We start from the raw sequence: 13879 nt of genomic DNA on the forward strand, positions 1-13879 counted from the left end.
AGTGTCTGTAAAAAGACGCAGTAATAAATAACTAGAAGCATCACAAGCCACCTATTTATTTAATTACAGCCGTGGACATTCCTCCAGTTTATTCTATTTTTTTTTTATTCTTCAGATTCTCCAGGCTTACGGATGTCATCAATCTTCAATATCATTCTAACCATTTGTGTTGCAAGAGATATCTGTTGCTTTTTACCAATCAGGGTTTCTATGACATGTTGTTGCTTCATATCTGAAAAATATAAATTAATCGATTATCCTAAAACAATTTATATATTTAATACTATTAATTTGCTTCAATTTATGGAATCACAGTAAAACTTAAATATAAATATGCAAGCCACTTAGTCCCAGTTTCATTTTCAGAGGACTATGATTTCATTACTTCCAAGGACATTCTGGAATTTGAACCTGGTTACTAGAGAGAGGGGTGTGTGGGGGCACCTTTCTTCATCAATAAGCTAAAATTCAAGATGGACAGATTAGCTAAAAGGTGAAGACTTTCAGTGACAACTCATCCCACAAGTACCCAATATCGTAATTTTATTAAACCCGAAAGAAGTTAAATTTGAGTGTACCTGAAATGTAACAATTCCAAGACCAAAAAATGATAAGCTTTAGTACAATCATGTATTCAAGTTAAAAAATTTAAATATTTAACAAAGAGTTGCTACTGTTAATAAATTCCTCCGGCTGTGACCACAGAAAGGAGAACAACCCTCTACTGCGGAGAACACAAACTGTCCACCTCTGTGTCAGCACCGACTGTACTGCAGACATGGCCCGATGGTACGGAAATCACTGGGACCATCGTCTCAACAAGCTTTTCAGCAGATGAAACCACACAAATGGCTAGAGAGGACATCACATTTACAAAACACTCCTAACTTATGGGACACAACCAAGAACAAGCTGTCAACTCTCAGAGTTGTTTTATATGACACCCATAACCCACTTTGACAGACTTTTGTGTAAAAAGATGGGAATTACTTTCTAAAATCAGAGATTAAAGTGGTAGGTAGTCATCTTTGGTACAAATACCACACTGTAGTTGTTGTTGAGATTAGTTTTCTGTTGCTAGGACTTGCAATCAAAAACCCCAAGGTGATCAAATCAAACATTCTAAAATTAAGGGCCTGAACACCTAAAGTATGTTGCATATTTATAAAGCTATGGTAACCTCACAGTATATGTTACAAACCGTGTAGCCACACAGAAGGAATCACTCAATCTAACCAAGCCACAGCCCCAGAGAGTTGCATTGCAGCAGCTCCTTACCATTTGTACCCTTGTGCAGACAGTCAATTCCAAGAGCAGGGTTCATCTCCTTCACTTGTCTGGCTCGAACTTCGGTCATAGTCTGGATGGGATTCATGCCACTATTTTCAGAAAGGGCCATGGGGATGACCTCCAGTGCATCAGCAAAAGCTCGCATGGCATACTGCTCCAAGGTTGGGCACTGGAAGGGGACAGGATTATGGTAAGCATGCTTGGCAAGAAAACCCTCCGAACACTAGGAGCAATTTGGAAACATAGTCATATTACACACTTGAATGCTAACTCGTGAATTCTAAGAATAGGCTGGCTTCTAATCCACTAGAATAAAATGTTACTACAGAGTAAAAATGTTACTACTTTATTTTTGGTTATGGTATTTAATTAACTTAGGATTTCAAATAAAAGACTATATGGAATTTTATTATTGTCAAGGCTGGAATGGCTGAAAAAGGCTGAGAAATGGTAGTGCACGGTCACCTGTATTTGAATACCTGGGCATGGACATCAACTTAGCCCAACACCTGTTACACACAGCTCCCGATGGTCTGGTTCCCTTGAGTCTGCACCAGTTTTGCTTGGTGCCCCGCTGGCTCACAAAGTGCAGAGTTCAGGCCACCCTGTCCCAGTGACCGAGGCCTGCACATACGTTACCTTGTCTGCCTCTTGGCTAACTGCCAAAGCACACGCTATTTCAGCAGCACCACCACCGTACACCACACGATTGTCACGGATGAGGTTCCGGATGACACACAAAGCATCATGAAGGGATCGTTTTGCTTCCTCAATGATCTAGGGAAAAATGTTGGCTGAATCAGTATTATCAGGATCTATTCATTTTAAGCCAAATACCTAGCACGTCTGGTTTAACTGAAGTGCATTCCTGGGTACTGGAAACATCCCTAACCACCCCCAATAAAACCATCTTGCTTAAAACAAATGGAGAACATGCCAGAATATTTGTTACCAGGTTTCTATCTTTATCCTACCTTTCCTCTCTGTACTGTAGCTAAAAAAAAAAACAACCAGTGGCAGCCAGTGACTCATTCCAGGACAAGTGAAGGGGTCAAAAACCCCCTCAAAACTGACAAAAACCTCACAGTGAGTCTCACTTTTAAAATGCACTAGAAACCCACTGGGGGAGAGTGAGAGATGGCCAATGGTTATTTACTTTAGTTTCACATTTCTACCTAAGGGACTGAAGAAAGGCAAGTGTGCCTCGTAGAACTGACAACAGAACATGGTCTGTGGTAATTTTACACCAGGTTAAGTGATCATTGCCTTGAGTAAAATTATTTTTTGAAAAATGACAATGTGTCTCAATTAAGTACATTAAGGACAAAGTCAAACCATGTACCAAAACTGGAAAAACTGCAGGCCGAGTAACTGCGCTCTCACCATCTTATTTCCTCCTCTGATGAAAATGGTGACAGCTCTGGAGTTCTTACACTGCTCGATGACCAGCATTCTGTCTTTAGTGGTCCCAAACGAGATCTCCTTGACGAGCCCAGCGAAGCCCAGCTTCTCAGTGGTGAGCTCGGAAAATCGCGGCACGATCCGCCCTCCTGTGGCAATGGCGATCAGCTGATGGGCGTGGGTCAGGGAGAAGGGAGACAAAGCCCAGCACAGTTAACTTTCAAACTTTACCACCAATCAGCCAAGCTCGATCTAATGCCTGCCCTGTTCACTAGCAATGCTATCTCACTCTGGCTGGGAAGTTCCAAATCCAACCTCAACAGCCCTGTTACAGGAACAAGCTCTGAGAAGCTGGGAGTGCGGGCCTGGCCCCAGGGCTGCCACCTCTCTCTCCATGCGGCCCCACAGCTCTGGGCCTCATCTCCCGATGGCCTTGGAAGTGAGCTCTGGGCAGCCATCCCCTCTACGTGTTGGCAGCTGGGAGGACCATGAGGCCAAGTACACGCAGGGCCCGGTCTTTTGTGGGATGGCTCTAAGTACTGGCTGCCACTGAGTGGTAAGACCAGGTCGTCCTGCCTCAGAGCCAATGAGAGGGCCAAGCGGGGGACACGTGGACAGCATTTTCAAATGCCACACCACAGCAGCGGCACACGGCACTGTTACTGAAACAGTCAGACTAGCTCTTCTCTCCCAGCTCACCCCACATGTATGGAGCATTGACACGAGGTGGTAATTCAAGGCAAGCATGTCAAAACAGCACCAAATACATACACACACTGTAAGCTCGGCCCTCTGTTCAAACAGTCCCTCCAACAGAGCTTCCTACCTCGATTTCAGGTCCTCCTACCCAACGAACCGCAGGCAGGTTATTCTGAAGAAGTAAATGGTTTGCTTCATCGTCAAAGCCCCACTGGCAAATAGCTAGGTTAGCGCCGGTTTCCTTAATCTGAGGGAAAAAAACCACAGCAACCACGTTAATAGAGAGGTAGTCTTTGCACTGCTTGAAGAAAGGTGAGCTGCGTGGTTGGGTGTGTCAGGCGGGTGCCCGGCAGCAAAGCACTGAGAACAAGGAGGAGGGACGTGTCCAAGGGTCTGCACTGTCACCCCCAGTTCCCAATAAACACAAAGCAATGCCAATCACTTCATCTTTAAAACTATGCTTTAAAAGTAATTCATGCTGAACTCCACTTTTACAGTGAAGTAGAACAAGAATGTGTCAACAAGGCTAAGCACTTCTCCCCAGACCCACAGGTCTGTCCTGTCACACATACCTATGCGGCAGCTTCACTGGTGTTAATGGAAATGGAATCCTTTGATATACATTTCTCTTCAATTTGCTTTTCCCTAGAGAGGACTACCGTCTTTTGGTGAACAGACTAGTTTAGAGGCCAACAAAGGTGACCACGCTTCCAGTGAGGGGCACCCCCCACCCTGCTGCAAATGGCCAAATGATCTGTCCCAAGAAGGCAGTGGTCATCAGACTGTCCCTCTCTCCCCAGGCCATCACCTGTGATGACAATCATGCCCCACAACTGCTGTTTCCCTCTTTCTTCACCAATGCCTCCTGAATCATCCATACCTGGCTCTTCCATCCCTGACCCTCTGGAACCTTCCAGCAGACCCTCTGGAGTTCAGCCTGCTAACTGCCAGCTTTCTTGCAGTGTTTCTGTCACATTCTCGGTGTGAACAAATGTTGGCTGTCTTCTGATACCCAACCTGCCCTCACATTTCTCCTCAAACGGCTCTCGTATTCTCCCACGTGCTCAGACAGGATAGGGGTCTTTCCTGCTTCTCACAGCTACCTACAATGTTGTTCTTGCGGTCATTTCCTCTCATTCTTTAGAATGTTAGCATCTGGCCCATCACTATTCCTGTTACCATCCCCGGCAACCTGCACAACAACCAAGGCTTGCCCACTCTCTTGGCCTTAGTTCCCAAAGCCTCTCTGCCCAGGGCGCCTCAGCCGCCCCCCCCTCGCCCCCCGGCAGCCCTAGAGCACAGAAAACGGGCTCTTATTTACAAACTCCTGCCAGCACGCCCCATCCCCTCAAACTTGCTGTTCCCTGCACTCGCCAACCACCTTCTTGCCTCATGGCCTTTGCACAAGCTGCCCTAGCCACATCACCTCAGCCTGGAATGCTCCTCGCCCAGACATGCTGCTCCCTCACTTTACTTAGGTCTCTGCCCACAAATGAGCCCGAGAGAGGCCTCCTCTGGTGTCTCTTAACAGATCCCCACCCACTTCTCCTGTATTCAGTGCTGCAAGAACAGGAACTCTGCTTGGTTCACAGATACATCCCAGTGTCTACAATAGTGCCTGGTATCTGGTAGGCAAGGAGAAATGTACCACATAGGAACAAAGGAATTCAACTATTCCCCTAAAAAACAGACATTAAAATAGCCTCTAGTGTTTTATGATAAACAATGTTCTAATCGATGAACATGTTTGTGTATCCTTGAGTACCAGTGCTTTAAATTCCTAAGGACAGCGTCCCCAAAAAGGCACTGCAAGTACATGCATGTGAAATACTAGTAGCCGCAGAAGGGTCACTGACTTCTACAAGCAAAGAACTGAATCACTAGAAAGAGTTACCCAGTAACTCTTTCATCTAAGACTTACATCTAGAGGTCTTAAATACGTCGTAAGCTACAGTAAAATTGCCTGCACCTTGAATGTACTAGCTTAAAGGTGTCCAGGAAAAACAAAAGTAAAATCAAAAGGACAGCTCAAGGTAACCGAGTCAATGCTTTTCAGGCACCTCAGACAGTAGTACCATTTTAAGACTAAATCAGACTTATTTCCCCTTTCAGCCTTTCTGTACCATTTGTTTTATTGTGAATGATTATTAATTTTATAATTTAGAAGTGAAGAAAGAAGGCATGTACCGATTACATGTTATCTGTAGCTGCGTAATAAAGTATCAAGATGATGCAGGTTAGTACCACACATTTATTACCTACAGCTAACCAACTGTATGGTTTAGGAGTTTAAATTTCACTTAGACCTATGGCTAAGACTTACCTGCTGAATCATCTCTTCGAACTTCTCCTTTTCGTATTTCTGAAGGGCCTTGTAATCTTCTACAGAGGTCACATCCAGCTTGTGCTTTGTCTTTGGTTTTGGGGGTTCGAAGGGACAGGTGAGAATCGCAATCTTAGCATTTTCTACTTGCTACGGGGAGAAAGGGAACTGTGAGATGGCAGGTGTGGATTTCAGAAAGAGCCCGAGCTGGGAAGGCCCTGACTTACTTGGGGCATCTGTGGGTGACTGAAGTCCTTGTCCACAATCACGCCCTTGATCAGTTTAGTGTCCTCCAACCTCCCGCCTACTTTGCCTTCTACTTTGATGAGCTCAAAGTCAACGTCTCTGCGTTCCATATCTGCCACAGTGAGGATGGCGTTTACCGCAATCTCGGCCATCTGGCGGTGACAGCTGTTAACCCTGATGAAAGCAAACAAAACCAGGCTTTCACATTTGTTTACCAGTTACTGCAACCAAAGCAGAACACGATGGAATGTGGTACTCAAATACAACATATTTCAACTCAAAGACAGTTTATAAAACTAATGCTGTCAGTCTGTAGAAGGGAATACACCCCAGGCTGCATGTTCAGTAGCTTAGGGCAGGGATTCTTTACCTGGGATCCATGGACACCAAAAGGAACCACCAACTGTGATGGGAAGAGAATCACACCTTTATGTCCACTAACCCTTACTGTAACTTACCATTGTAACTTACTGTTTTCCTTCCATTATGAATGTATCCAAGAGACCGCTGAAGTATGTATGGAAAGAACTAAAATTTTTAAGACTCTTCTATTTTCTCAGAACACTATTAGTATTTCACATGTCCAGAACAGAACGAAAAAGATAAAAAAATTACCCAAGAAAAGCCAATCTTTATCTAAATGAGGTGTAGCACCAAACAGTTAAAGGACCTAATGTGACCTTCCACCTCTGTGGGAATTCCCCACCATGGCATCAGGTACAGATGGGAGATGTACTCTGTTCTGGAAGCTCTGAAACACTGGACTAAACTGCTCAATAAACTTACTTTTGATTTGGCAAAACCACTGTACTTCAGTTCAGTCCTTGAAATAGTGACTAAAATCTTAAATTATCTAGAAAAGATAACCTTGGAATTAAAATGCTAGTATACTAAGTAGGTGATGTACAGCGTCTTACCTTATGTTGAGTATATTTGGCCTCTATCAATTGATTTGGCTTATTTTCTGTAGTAAAGACCTATACATACTTGGGTTTTATAAATACCTGCAAGTACAGCAGAATCAACTTCTAAAGCAGTAACAAAACTTGCACATTTCAACTAAGGGTACTGCTTTCCTTCCATGAGGAAAATCATGCCCTTTGTGACCAGAGGCCACCCAAGTGGGCACGTTTGCTCAGTAGTCTCAGCTAAGACCTGTGAGGAGGAGGATAGGTGGCACCACCAAAGGTCCCTGGGGAAGGTATGTGCAGGCATCAGGCGCGTTTTTTTCGCACTTCCCCGGACCTCTCTGCACTGAGACCATGTTAAACCACCACATTCACAAATCAAAAAACTTCTCAGACTGACGTTGATTCAAACCGTAATGGAGCACTTCATGCTGGATTTTTATGCTACACCATGGTTAAGAGTCCAGAAGTCCCTATTTTTGTTTAAAGTAAGCGTGTCTCTTGTCTGAGGCTGCTTTGAGTCTCCAGGGCGCAGGGGCTGTCTTTGTGGGCTTCATTCCAAGCCCCCAGACAAGGCAGCAGGCCCGCCAAATAGTAGGCATTACGTAAATGTCAGAAACACCCAATGCTAAGTCAATTTTAAGACTGCCCCTTCTTACTGGACCAGGGACAGTTAAGTCCTGGACCAGGAACTCATTTGCTGAATGAAGTGTCCTCCCCTGAAGTGGCTTCCAGCAAAGAAATGACAAAAAGTGTTTTGCAAATTAACATATTACCAAGGACACTTTCCTGCTTGATTTTTAACACAGACTATTCTGCTAAATTAAAGGATTATGTATTTTACAAATACTGAGAAGATTTAATACCCAGGTCTGGACATTTAGCCTCCAATTACACCACCAGCTGCATGTGTCTGCACCTGCACTAAGCACAAAGCAAATCAAAGTAACAAAAACAGAAAGCAGCTCGTCAAACCCTAAGAAGCCACCAGTCTGTGTTGCCTTTCGGAATTAGCGCACAAACTTTGCCTCCTCTACAAATGCTAACAGGAACACTGTGCTGTAAACGTACACTTTGGAGCCCAGTGTGGTTTTCGCTGTCTGAATCAGGGGCTCAGTGTCCTTTATGTCAACAAGGACACTATCGCTGATCTTGTCCAGGTGCTCGATGGCGATGCGGGAGGCCTGCTCATAGCCGTCAGCGATCCTGATCGGGTGAATGCCGCGGTCCAGCAACTGCTCGGCCTCCTCCAACAGGGCGCCAGCCAGGACTGCAGACAAGACAGTGCACAACCAGTTCAGGAAAGCACAAAGCTTGACTATCAGTACAAGTTGGATGCTACCCTGGAAATATGGAGGTTCTAAAATTAAGCTGCTAAGCTGGGCATCTCTTAAGAGACTAAAGGGAGCCTTTGTTTTGGTTTCTGGCAAAGGTCTAATAGGACTCCCCTTATAAATGGATATTCAATTCTCAGTGCTGTACAGAATGTAACTAAAGAATGTAACATAAACACATTTTTTTAAGGGGAGAAAATCTCTTACATTTCCTAGGCCAGAGATTTCTATTCTGTGAAATTTATGTTGGTGGTTAAGAGAATTTAAACATATATGATTCATCAATAACCTTCCCTGCCCCCTTCATTTTAGCACCACGAAGATTAGAGTTTCATCTTAATCCTGCCACACTCCAAGCACATTCACAACAGTGGTTGGTACCTAGTGAAGTGTTTGCTGAATGAATTAACATTTCATCTACAGAAAAGGAATCAGTAAAGGTCTTTCTTCAGTGTTCCTCAACTTTAAGTACTTTAGACCTTCATAAAAAAATGCAATAGTAAAATGAACCATAGATCACTTATTAGTAACACGTTGCCACGTTTGTGTTCTCTACACATGCACACACCTTTTCTGTTCACCTGTTTAAGAATTAGTTGCAGAAATCATGACGTCACCCTGAAATACAGCTGCTAAGTACAAGGGCATTCTTTTCCACTGTGGCAATGTAACAGGCTCACTCTGGAAACTTAACATTAATAGAATACATAACCCACAAACACTGTCCCAAACATTTTTTATAGTAAAAAAAAAAAAAAAAACACAAAAAAACCCCCAGCACCTAGTCGGGCTCTACACATCAGCCAAGTATCATCTCTTGTCAGCATCTTTAATCTAAACAACTGCCTTACCCACCCCTCCCACCCACTTCCTGTTCTTTTAAGACAGTAACAGTTTTTGAAGAGTTTGGGCTACTTGTTTTGTAGTGTGTCCTTCACCTTGGATTTGCCAGGCTCATAGTTTGATTCAGAGTGAGGTTTTCAGCAAGTGCATTAGCCCTATGAGTTTAAAGAACACTTCTTACATATAAAAAGGATATTTTGCCTTTTCTTACCAACCACTCCTGTGGTTCCATCTCCGATTTCATCATCCTGTGATTTGGACAATTCAACCATCAGCTTGGCAATCTGATGATCAACGTCCATCATGCTTAAGATGGTGGCGCCATCATTGGTCACGGTCACGTCCCCGTCCTTATCCACCATCATTTTATCAAGCCCTAAGGAGATGGCAATGTCAGAATGGTACTGAGCAAAGGAAGAAAAACTGGCAGCTTGTACCAAGCACTATAAAAGCTGGACCGGACCTCTTGACTCAGTTCCCAGAATTTATTATAAACAAAAATTCAACATACATAAAAGAGTATATGCCTGAAGACATTTTTAGATTGCCTAATATAAAGCAAAACACCGGGAACAATCTCAAGAGCTAAAATGAGAGAAATGGCAAAAAGAAGTCATGGGGCATGACTAAATGCAACATCAATCACAAAAAAATGACAACTAGGATTTGAAAAACGCTAACAAAATGATGTTAAGTTGGAAAAAGAAATCTGACCCAAAATTGTTAACACATTATGATTATAAATGGGTTTACAGCCTGGAATACACCAACAATGTTTAGCAGTATTAGGGGACTAGGATGTTCTGGTTTTGTTCCTTAACTTTCTATAAAGAAGTGGTATTGAGTATTTTTTTATTTAAAACATTTGTTAAAACATGCAGAATGTTAGCCTCTTACCATTTGGTCCAAGTGATGTTCTCATTGTATTGGCTACAGCCTTGGCCGCCATTATATGAGACTAAATGAAACAATGAAACAAACAGGAAAAGCAAGTATTCAAGTTGTACATGATTTTAATAGTTAAAAGCACACAGAGGACGATCACAAAAATCACTTAAGACAGTTTCTATTCTCTAGAAGCTATTACGGATCTAAATCTATGTGTGATAACATTTACAAATATTGGCTTTAGCAGGCAGTTCTCCCTTCAGCCCACAACATGTCTATGAGGCAGGCTTTCCTACCCAACCATTTTGCGGCTGAATAGGAGTGTGACTTGACAGTCCTTGTAAGACTGCTCTGCAACACTAGCTTCATGTGAAGAGTCCAGCTCTGACCAGCACTTTGAGGTGCCCCTGTGATTTACTGCAGAAACAGACTCCATTAACTGCTCCAGCCAATCAAAAGCTTCAGCTTTTCCTTCAATGCCGTCCACAATTTGAGACCTCATAACCTCCCAGTGAGGATGGTCTATGCTTGCCATGTCCTCTGATCCTTGAAGCAGGGATGCACACAAGGTCCTCCACCCAGCAAAACCCCAAGTAACTTCCAAAGCAGTTCAAACACAATTCCTTGAAACCATGCCCAGTCAACACAAAAGACTCAAAGTTCACTAGGTCCTGTGAAAATACTGGCAATCTTTAAAATACATTTTGATGTCTGTGTAATGGGATTTTTAAAGGATAAGAATTACAGGAAGGTAGTTCTTAATTGGGTATAATTTTGTTTCCTGGGAGATATCTGGCAATGCCTGGGGATGTTTCTGATCGTCTCAACTGGGGAGGGGGCTGTTTACTGCCGTGGACTGGACAGAGGCTGGGGACGCTGCTTAGCATCCCTACACAGGACAGTCCCCCACAACACAAATGATCTGGCCCCAGTTGCTAACAGTACCAAGGCTGAGAACTTGGGCTCTAGACTACTGGTTCTGGAGTCAGACAGAGATGGGCTTGAACCATGGCTCTGTCCTTTTACTAGCTAGGTGACCTTAGGCAATTACTTAACTGCTCTGGGGCCAAGCTTCCAATTCTGTAAAGTAATATCTTTCTCAGTGTGAGGATTACATGAAATAAGCATGTAAAATGATTAACACAATGGCAGATGCAAAGTAACCTGTAGCTTGTCCATTACTGTTCTACTGGTTGTGGATATTGGATGTTACTCACTGTTGGTCCCTTTGGGTAAAAAATGAAACTGAGTATGTAACACAAATAGCTTGAGTACCTACCATAGATTGGTAACTCCCTAAGGTACCCCATTTAATTCTCCTCAGCTTGACAGACCACCATTAACCCCAGGGAGAAAGGAGGCTCAGGAAGGTCGTGCAGCATGTCCTACGTCAACAAGCAGTCCCTAGGGGAATGTACCGTTTCTTGATTTGTTCAGGTTAAACCTGAACACACTAAGTTAACAGGGGCACCCTAGACCTGGTGACAAGGTCTATACGCATAACAGTCTTGGAGCCTTTCACTTTATAACAAACCCTAAGTCAGTCAGTGTCCCCTCAAAGCTTCCCTCCACTGCACTTTGTCAGCACCGTGTCCATCCAAATGCTACTTCCTACTGAGCTTAAACTGTGATTCTGCTTAAAACCCCCCTTTCGGCTTCCCTCTTTCCCAGGGAGAACATCTTGATTGTGGGGCATTCAAGAGCTTCCAGGAAGTTTTAAGAACTACTGTAATATAAAACAGACTGCTCATCAAAACCAGGTTGCTCTTTTGCCCTACAACGTGCCACGAGTTTTCTGGTCCAAGTCTTCGCCTTTTGCTGTTTCCTCTCCCAAGAATACCAGCGCTCTCCCATTCAAAGCATTCACTCCATCTCTGTTCAAAAGCCAGTCTCAATCACATGTCTTAAGAACACCCTCCAACTTTTGTCAGTATCCCCTCTTATACTGGTCACACACCGCTTTGTATGATGGCTACTTGTGTCCATTTCCCACTCTTGTGGTTGTATTTTCTTCCTTAAGGGTGTACATTTTTGTCTTTAGATGTCGCATCCAGTAATATCCATGTATAAAGGTACTAAAAGCTGAAGTACTTTATAACCGTCTGAGCCCTTAAGAAGTGACAAAAAAGTGAGCCTCATTCTTTCGGGGCTGTTACAGGTACACTAACCGAAGGTTAAACAGCAGAGTATTTCTGTATTTTACTGATGAAACGACTGCCCGCTGGAGGCAACGAGCGGAGACGCGCGGGTCCACCGCCTGTGAAGCCGCCCCATCCAACTCTGCAGGGCGCCTGCAGTTCGGTCCTAGCCCCCAATCTGGGACTACAAGCTTATGCGTCGGCCCTCCCTAGCCCAAAGAGCGGGGTGCCAGACTGAACACGAGAAGGGGCCCCCAGTCCTTTCCCGGGAGCACATGGCAGAAACGCTCCCAGCTTGCGCAGGCGCAGAGCCACCGGGTTTGGCCGCCTCCCCTCATCCCACCGCGAGTGTGCCCCGGTCCCGTTACCTTAAGGGCCTCCAGTCCCATAAGACGAGACTTGCGGTCCTGATCCTTGATGATGAGGAAAGGGCGCCCATACTCATCAAAGGCAAGGGTCCCAACCGACGACATGGTGCCGCAGCAGTGGTTATCCTGCCACAATCGGCGGAGACCACCCCGGAACCGAGAACGTACCTTCCTCCAGTGGGAGGGCACAAGAGCGCGCGCAAGCGCAGTACGGCCGCATGAGATACATTTTTCACCTGAGACTAATTTAATGCCAGACAGTACCTTCTGGAATCAGTGGCCTTCGGAAACTTCTATCATGCAGGAAGCTGCGGGGAAGTTCAAACACGAGCCGTGAACTTTTAGAACCCACAGTCTAAGATAGATGTAATACAGTCATTTCTTAAAGATACTCAATTGGGAGTTTGGGAGTTTCTGGGTAGTGGGTCCCAACCAAGAACTCATTTACTCAGAGCATTATTTTCCCTTCCTATCTACCCCTACTCCGAGAAGATGGTATAATCCACTTCCGGATTTTTTTTTTTTTTTTTTTTTTTTTTTTTTTTGTGTGTGTGTGTGGGTCTCTCTCCCGCCCCGCCTCACCCGCCGAAACTGCCAGAAATCTCGCGATGGAGGGAGGAGGTGAGCCGGCAGGGCGGGGCGGGCCTGGTGGGACGCCGGTGGCGCTGTTTTGTGGGGTGGCAGTCGGCCCTGGTGTCTGCGGTCCGGCTGTGCGTGTGGTGTGCGGGAAGGCGTGGGAGCCGCTTCCCGCGGCTCTGGTTCGGAGTCCGGCGTTCGGTGCACGGTGCCCCGCCCGCCGCTTTCCCGGGTGCCGCGTGGTCAGCGTGTGGGTGGCGGGTGCGTTGGCTGCTACTGGTATCTCCCTGCCGCTAACTATTCCGAGTGTTTTAGGGCAAATAACTCGCCTAGTCTTTAGGCACGATCTTAGGAGATAGTTGGAGTCACTCTGGGTGGGTGGGAATCACAGTGCCGCCACGTACCAGCTGTGTCTCTGGGTAATTGACCAACCTCTGTGTGCCTCAGGTACTCGCCCGCAAAAATAAACTACTTACAGTAGCTTCTACCTTACACAGCCGCTATATACGGATTCAGGGAGAATAGTGCCAGGCCCTCAGCAAGGTCTAAATGTTGAAATCCCCATTTTGCCCAAATGGTCGAGCAGCCTGCTCAAAAGTTGTACAGCTTAGTAAGCACACTGGCACAGTTAAGAACTAAGTGCCCCATTCTTAAGCCCTGTGTTGTGCTGTCTTGGAAATACCTTTCCTGGCAACCCTGTCCGAAGAGTACTCGTCTCTTTACATCCCTTCCGATGCTTTTTCTTCAGAACACTAATCACAACCTAGTATGTTATAGGCTTAGGTTTATTTGTTAATAGTTTTCCAGGTGCCCTGCTCTTCAAGGGCCATAGAACACCGATTTACCCATGCTGTGTTATTTCTAG

General features: G+C 44.9%; 2 protein-coding genes across 5 annotated transcripts in view; one reads left to right on the top strand and one right to left on the bottom strand.

Moving 5' to 3' along the window:
• Positions 1-40: 40 nt before the first annotated feature.
• Positions 41-12631, bottom strand: CCT5 (chaperonin containing TCP1 subunit 5). The gene is made up of 11 exons (XM_036896681.2): positions 12439-12631; positions 9942-10002; positions 9256-9420; positions 7939-8137; positions 5941-6133; positions 5714-5863; positions 3518-3637; positions 2674-2859; positions 1930-2067; positions 1279-1459; positions 41-232 (listed from the first exon to the last, which is right to left on the bottom strand). Exons 1-11 carry the CDS (start codon positions 12541-12543, stop codon positions 105-107), a joined length of 1626 nt encoding a protein of 541 aa, XP_036752576.1. The 5' UTR covers positions 12544-12631; the 3' UTR covers positions 41-104.
• Positions 12632-13010: 379 nt separating this feature from the next.
• The window catches only part of ATPSCKMT (ATP synthase c subunit lysine N-methyltransferase), a 48958-nt gene continuing 48089 nt past the window's right edge, over positions 13011-13879 (top strand). For all 4 annotated transcript variants that reach the window (XM_057496446.1, XM_057496441.1, XM_057496443.1 and 1 more), the window contains exon 1: positions 13011-13059. In XM_057496446.1, the coding sequence (XP_057352429.1) occupies positions 13047-13059 (13 nt within the window). In that variant the 5' untranslated portion in view covers positions 13011-13046. The remainder of the gene's footprint in view (positions 13060-13879) is intronic.

The sequence above is a fragment of the Manis pentadactyla genome, chromosome 2, assembly GCF_030020395.1.
Source record: "Manis pentadactyla isolate mManPen7 chromosome 2, mManPen7.hap1, whole genome shotgun sequence".
NCBI classification, from domain to species: Eukaryota; Metazoa; Chordata; class Mammalia; order Pholidota; family Manidae; genus Manis; species Manis pentadactyla.

Bases quoted from the DNA above. Each gene is read 5' to 3' on its own strand.
- CCT5 (XM_036896681.2), bottom strand. From the start codon at position 12,543: ATGTCGTCGGTTGGGACCCTTGCCTTTGATGAGTATGGGCGCCCTTTC. The intron at 9,421-9,941 runs GTAAGAGGCTAA...CCATCTCCTTAG, and splicing joins AACATCACTTGGACCAAATG to GGCTTGATAAAATGATGGTG. The intron at 2,860-3,517 runs GTAGGAAGCTCT...CACGCCCATCAG, and splicing joins TAGGAGGACCTGAAATCGAG to CTGATCGCCATTGCCACAGG.